At 40.2% G+C, this 7,500-nt stretch overlaps 1 protein-coding gene across 1 annotated transcript in view; it reads left to right on the top strand.

Annotated features, from left to right (window-relative positions):
• ptprsb (protein tyrosine phosphatase receptor type Sb) overlaps positions 1–7,500 on the top strand; it is a 97,003-nt gene that overhangs the window by 16,107 nt on the left and 73,396 nt on the right. Inside the window, exon 3 of the mRNA XM_056446913.1 lies at positions 7–96. Within this exon, the coding sequence (XP_056302888.1) occupies positions 15–96 (82 nt within the window). The 5' untranslated portion in view covers positions 7–14. The remainder of the gene's footprint in view (positions 1–6; positions 97–7,500) is intronic.

Raw genomic sequence — 7,500 nt, 5'->3', positions numbered from 1 at the left:
CCTCAGTGCTCCTGATGATGGCGCTGCGGGTCTCTGGATCTCCGCTCCTGCTCATCTTCATCTTCATCTCGCTGCAGAACTCCTGCGCCGCCTTGTGTGAGTTTCCATGTGCACCGGCCTGCTGTTGTTGGTATGGTAACAATGCAATGTCCTTTTGTGATGGGATGTCGTCATGGAAACTGAACAGAGGCTGGAGCTGTTTTACTGCAATGAATTATTCGAGCAGGAGCTCCACGCCTGCAGTCGAGTCCGTCTCCAACGCTGAACACACACACCGACCCTAATGCAGACGCTTTCACACTCACACACACCAGTTAAAGGTTCGACACACTCATATCTGAGTAGTAGAGTTCAGAAAGTCTCCAGAAACTCATATACGCCCGGAATCAGAAGCTCCTTATTGACCATATTTGGAGCAGTCATGAATATTAATGAGCTCCACTCTGACGCTCCCACAGCTCAGTGCCACACACACACACACACACACACACACACACACAGCATGGTGTACTCTGTAATAAACACGTGCAGAATAATCAGACTTCCTTTGTTAAAACAGATTTGCTGAAATTGAGTCGGCGGCTCAGCTGAGCGGGTTATCTCAGTGTTCGCTCTCTTTAATCCTCCAGAAACCCGTTGTTCTCCTTGTGTTCTGGATGAAATACAGGCTGGATTATAATCCTTCTCTACAGAAGAGATGGACAGAGGTCTGCTTAGTGCTGAGAGATGACACTTATAATCAATAAAAACACAGGCAGGAGTGAACGTCCCCCTCTGCATCAACAGATGATGTGTAATGAAGTATATTACTGATCTGTAGACCCACATGGAGTCCGCAGATATCGAGCCCATCATTGAGTCTGTTTATTGACTTGTGTTAACGTGTGTACAGTTATATTTATTCAGTTTTTACTTTAATATCAGTAATATTATTGACTAATATGAACATATGAATGATTTCTCTCCAGTACAGTGTGTGCAGTAATATGTTCTGTCTTTAGTAGAGATATTATATGAGACACTTGCTTTGTTTACTGAATGTGGATCTCGATGGATTTACATTGTAAACATTAGATACAAGTTTAAAGCTGTTATTATTAATTTCATATATTAAGATTTTACAATACTCCCCTAATAATTACTGCATTAATCTGCTGATTTGTTACTAAATTCTCAGCAGAAATAGCAGAAGATGTCCACAGGTTCTGTCTGGACACTGATCTGTCACAGGATAACGGCAGTAAGAGCGCAGTGATATGACACAATGCATTAAAGGGTCATGACTAAACGGAGCTGGACACTCTGGACCCCTGTTTTCCCCCCCTGTTTTCACACCCCTAGTCTGAGTAATGTCAGGAAAGTGGGTCCAGAGAGTCCAGCTCTGTTTAGGGGTGGTTGTCAAGTGGCCAAAGAGGGAAGGGTTTGCATGAAAAGGGGAGTTTCAGTTCGGGCAGATGCTGATTATCATAGCGTCAACACAAACACAGACGCAGGGGAGAAAGGCAGTGACTGTGTTCACACGGACATCAGTAATGGAATTACTTGCTGAATTATTAATTTGTGGACTTTAACTGCACTTTCACTTTCACTCAGGGTCATTTCCTGCATGCCCCCCCCCCCCCCCCACATGACAAACCAGATATTGCATACGAGGAACTGCTGGAAGAGTGCAGCTTTACTGGAGTGCTTGATCCCGCACGGCGAATGGGAGAAAACAAACCCTCCGCATGTCTCAGAAACAGAAAGCCGTCAGAAAGCCGTGTGTGTTTACACTATCCTGTCTCAATATGTGTCTAATCCTACACGACGGTGATGGTCTGATTGTGGTGTTTACATGTTTACACTCAGAGAGCAGCATCTACAGCGGATCTTCCAGTCTATAATAGTGTAGTGATATTAACTCACTGTAAACTGAGGAACTCAATTAGGGGTCTCAAACTCAATTTGTCGAGGGGCTATTGCAGAGACTGACAAACGATAGGAGCGCTGTCTTAACATACAGAAGTGTTGCTTGTGATTGTGTGAAGTGAAGACCAGGGGGAGGGGGGTTACCTTGCAGAGACTTTACAAGAGACTTTCCAAGGGGCATGTGCTGGGGGGTGGGGGGGGAGGCCAGCGGGCCGGCAGTTTGAGACCCCTGAACTAAATCATTTTGACTACGGTCTGTCTTAAACACTGAAAGCGTGCTGCTGACCATACTAACTAACTTTAACATCTGAATAAACAAGCAAAGACCTCATCACACACACCAAATCTGTAGAGACAGGACAGTCTACAGCAACTGGAGCCGCGTCTTTATTGAAAGGAGGCGAGCAGCAAATCCAGATCTCCCCATTTCCAGATGAGAAAAGCTCTCGGGTAAATCATGTGTCTGTGGTGTGTTATCAGAGCACTGTAATCCACACGTGAGTCCAGCTGCGCTCTCATAGCGGGGAAATGGACACGAAACCTTCATTACAGCACATTAATGAACACAACACTGATGACCCGTGGTGTCTCTGAACAGCTCTTCTTCTTCATCTTGTTTTGGCAACACACCGTGGCGTCTCTCTGAACACTGTCACAGGTAAAACAGTCTGCACAGCTCTATCATGCATATTAATGAAGCTGCAGCTCATTCACAATAGAGCGCGCTGATTGGTCGAACCAACTCTTTCTCATCAGTTAATGCTGAAAACTCACTTGTACCGGCCGGTACAGACATCCAGTCTCCATGCTGGAATTTACACAAGGATCTCATGGCCGTGACGCAGCTTCAACATTTCTTTTTAAACCAGCACAGCGAATTAGCAAAAACACCCGATGTTCACTGTTTACTGAGATATGTGTGTCCTAATTAGCATCGTGGGACACGTATATGACTGTCGACATCTCAACAAATGTCTTCTGGTGTTTTTGACCCTTTAAACACTCAGCAGTCCTCGTGTGTTTGTTGCTTCATTACAAACACACACAGACAATTTCACATTACCCTGACTAAAGACACTGTTCAGCAGACCTCCAGCCTCCTCAGGGTGCACTGACTCAATGTCTAATCTGTATATCCTGCATTTTGCTTTCTGTTTCCAGTGTAAGAGTCCCTTATACTGAGCAGATTTAGTGTAAACTGATACTAAATAAACTAATTGAATATAAGGGAGGGAAATGATCATGGTTGTAATCTCACTGTGAAATGTTGCGGCCAATCAAACGCAGCCTGTGCTGTGCATATTAATGATCCGTGTGCAACACGACAGCCTCTGTTGTTCAGCTGTGCTCGGGTTTATCCAGGTGTATATGATGTGACCCCTTAATGAAGAACTGGATATAAACACAGCTAGACTGAGGGTGTTTGTGGAGTCGCGGCCCCTTTAAGAGGGATCTGAGTGTTTCTGTGCTGATCCTGACTGCAGTCGCAGTTCATCAACACTCATTCACAACCACACACACACACACACTACAGCCATGATGATGTCACTTCCTGTCATGGTGGCGTTTACAGTGATGCAGGTTGTGTGTGTGTGTGATCCCAGTCTAAATCTACAGTGAGGATGATGATCTGCGCTCCTCCTTCTGCTGACGACCTTAAGCTGAACTGAGAGATGATCATATCAGTAATAATGGCAGAAATAAAGGAGCGTTTCTACACCAGGAGATGAACACATGAGGCAGAGTGACGCAAGCGGCGTGTGTGTGTGTGTGTGTGACCTGCAGATGAGTGTGTGTGTTTTATAGATGAATGTCATGGGATCAGCTTCAGCTCGTTGTAACTCGCCGCTATGGCAACAGGACACCGCTGCAATGATCCTGCACACAGAGCCGTATCTATGGCGACAGCAGATTGTGTGTGTTTGAGAAGAGAAAGGGAGAGAGAAACCGTGTGTGTGTGTGTGTGTGTGTGTGTTTGAGTAGAGGAAGGGAAAGAGAAACCGTGTGTGTGTGTGTGTGCGCGCGTACTTGTACCAGTCTCTTAGGCCACAGTATCAAGGTTAGGGTTAGAATAATAAACATAACACATCTCTCTCACAGATGTTTACTGTAGGGTTTACTCTAGTGTAGTGTTTACTGGAGTGTTTACTGTAGTGTAGTGTTTACTGTACTGTAGTGTTTACTGTAGTGTAGTGTTTACTGTACTGTAGTGTTTACTGTACTGTAGTGTTTACTGTAGTCTAGTGTTTACTATAGTGTTTACTGTACTGTAGTGTTTACTGTACTGTAGTGTTTACTGTAATGTTTACTGTACTGTAGTGTTTACTCTAGTCTAGTGTTTACTGTAATGTTTACTGTAGTACTGTAGTGTTTACTGTAGTGTTTACTCTAGTGTAGTGTTTACTGTAGTGTTTACTGTAGTGTAGTGTTTACTGTACTGTAGTGTTTACTGTAGTGTTTACTGTACTGTAGTGTTTACTGTACTGTAGTGTTTACTGTAGTCTAGTGTTTACTATAGTGTTTACTGTACTGTAGTGTTTACTGTACTGTAGTGTTTACTGTAATGTTTACTGTACTGTAGTGTTTACTCTAGTCTAGTGTTTACTGTAATGTTTACTGTAGTACTGTAGTGTTTACTGTAGTGTTTACTCTAGTGTAGTGTTTACTGTAGTGTTTACTGTAGTGTAGTGTTTACTGTACTGTAGTGTTTACTGTACTGTAGTGTTTACTGTAGTCTAGTGTTTACTATAGTGTTTACTGTACTGTAGTGTTTACTGTACTGTAGTGTTTACTGTAATGTTTACTGTACTGTAGTGTTTACTCTAGTCTAGTGTTTACTGTAATGTTTACTGTAGTACTGTAGTGTTTACTGTAGTGTTTACTGTAGTACTGTAGTGTTTACTATAGTGTTTACTGTACTGTAGTGTTTACTGTACTGTAGTGTTTACTGTAATGTTTACTGTACTGTAGTGTTTACTCTAGTCTAGTGTTTACTGTAATGTTTACTGTAGTACTGTAGTGTTTACTGTAGTGTTTACTGTAGTACTGTAGTGTTTACTGTAGTGTTTACTGTACTGTAGTGTTTACTGTAGTCTAGTGTTTACTGTAGTGTTTACTGTAATGTTTACTGTAGTGTTTACTGTAGTGTTTACTGTAGTCTAGTGTTTACTGTAGTGTTTACTGTAGTGTTTACTGTACTGTAGTGTTTACTGTAATGTTTACTGTAGTACTGTAGTGTTTACTGTAGTGTTTACTGTAGTACTGTAGTGTTTACTGTAATGTTTACTGTACTGTAGTGTTTACTGTAGTACTGTAGTGTTTACTGTAGTGTTTACTGTAATGTTTACTGTAGTGTTTACTGTACTGTAGTGTTTACTGTAGTGTTTACTGTACTGTAGTGTTTACTGTTGTTTACTGTACTGTAGTGTTTACTGTACTGTAGTGTTTACTATAGTGTTTACTGTACTGTAGTGTTTACTGTAGTGTTTACTGTACTGTAGTGTTTACTGTAGTACTGTAGTGTTTACTGTACTGTAGTGTTTACTGTAGTTTTTACTGTACTGTAGTGTTTACTGTAGTACTGTAGTGTTTACTGTAATGTTTACTGTAGTGTTTACTGTACTGTAGTGTTTACTGTAGTGTTTACTGTACTGGAGTGTTTACTGTAGTGTTTACTGTAGTGTTTACTGTAGTACTGTAGTGTTTACTGTAGTGTTTACTGTACTGTAGTGTTCACTGTAGTGTTTACTGTAGTGTTTACTGTAGTACTGTAGTGTTTACTGTAATGTTTACTGTAGTGTAGTGTTTACTGTAGTACTGTATTGTTTACTGTAGTGTTTACTGTACTGTAGTGTTCACTGTAGTGTTTACTGTAGTGTTTACTGTAATACTGTAGTGTTTACTGTAGTGTTTACTGTACTGTAGTGTTTACTGTATTGTTTACTGTAGTGTTTACTGTACTGTAGTGTTTACTGTAGTCTAGTGTGTAGTGTTTACTGTACTGTGTTGTTTACTGTAGTGTTTATTGTACTGTAGTGTTTACTGTACTGTAGTGTTTACTGTAGTCTAGTGTTTACAGTAGTGTTTACTGTACTGTAGTGTTTACTGTAGTCTAGTGTTTACTGTAGTGTTTACTGTAGTGTAGTGTTTACTATAGTCTAGTGTTTACTGTAATGTTTACTCTAGTGTTTACTGTAGTGTAGTGTTTACTATAGTCTAGTGTTTACTGTAATGTTTACTCTAGTGTTTACTGTAGTATTTACTGTAGTGTAGTGTGTACTGTAGTGATTACTGTAGTGTAGTGTTCACTGTAGTGTAGTGTTCACTGTAGTGTTTACTGTAGTCTAGTGTTCACTGTAGTGTTTACTGTAGTGTAGTGTTTACTGTAGTGTAGTGTTTACTGTAGTTTAGTGTTCACTGTAGTGTTTACTGTAGTGTAGTGTTTACTGTAGTATTTACTGTAGTGTAGTGTGTACTGTAGTGATTACTGTAGTGTAGTGTTCACTGTAGTGTTTACTGTAGTTTAGTGTTCACTGTAGTGTAGTGTTCACTGTAGTGTTTACTGTAGTCTAGTGTTCACTGTAGTGATTACTGTAGTGTAGTGTTCACTGTAGTGTTTACTGTAGTTTAGTGTTCACTGTAGTGTTTACTGTAGTGTTTACTGTAGTTTAGTGTTCACTGTAGTGTTTAGTGTAGTGTTTATTGTAGTATTTACTGTAGTGTAGTGTGTACTGTAGTGATTACTGTAGTATTTACTGTAGTGTAGTGTTTACTGTAGTGTAGTGTTCACTGTAGTGTTTACTGTAGTCTAGTGTTCACTGTAGTGTTTACTGTAGTGTAGTGTTTACTGTAGCATTTACTGTAGTGTAGTGTGTACTGTAGTGTTTACTGTAGTTTAGTGTGTACTGTAGTGATTACTGTAGTGTAGTGTTTACTGTAGTATTTACTGTAGTGTAGTGATTACTGTAGTGTTTACTGTAGTGTAGTGTGTACTGTAGTGTTTACTGTAGTGTAGTGTGTACTGTAGTGATTATTGTAGTGTAGTGATTACTGTAGTGTTTACTGTAGTGTAGTGTGTACTGTAGTGTTTACTGTAGTGCAGTGTGTACTGAAGTGATTACTGTAGTGTAGTGTTTACTGTAGTGTTTACTGTAGTATTTACTGTAGTGTAGTGATTACTGTAGTGTTTACTGTAGTGTAGTGTGTACTGTAGTGATTATTGTAGTGTAGTGATTACTGTAGTATTTACTGTAGTGTAGTGTGTACTGTAGTGTTTACTGTAGTGCAGTGTGTACTGTAGTGTTTACTGTAGTCTAGTGTTTACTGTAGTGTTTACTGTAGTATTTACTGTAGTGTAGTGATTACTGTAGTGTTTACTGTAGTGTAGTGTGTACTGTAGTGATTATTGTAGTGTAGTGATTACTGTAGTATTTACTGTAGTGTAGTGTGTACTGTAGTGTTTACTGTAGTGCAGTGTGTACTGTAGTGTTTACTGTAGTCTAGTGTTTACTGTAGTGAGCTAGAGCTGTAGTGAATTAGAGCTGTATGAATTATTCATGACTCAGACAGATATAATACGCGTCCTGTGGAGGA

Source organism: Danio aesculapii, chromosome 2 (genome assembly GCF_903798145.1).
Source record: "Danio aesculapii chromosome 2, fDanAes4.1, whole genome shotgun sequence".
Classification (NCBI taxonomy): Eukaryota; Metazoa; Chordata; class Actinopteri; order Cypriniformes; family Danionidae; genus Danio; species Danio aesculapii.
This window is presented reverse-complemented; position numbering and strand designations above follow the sequence as displayed.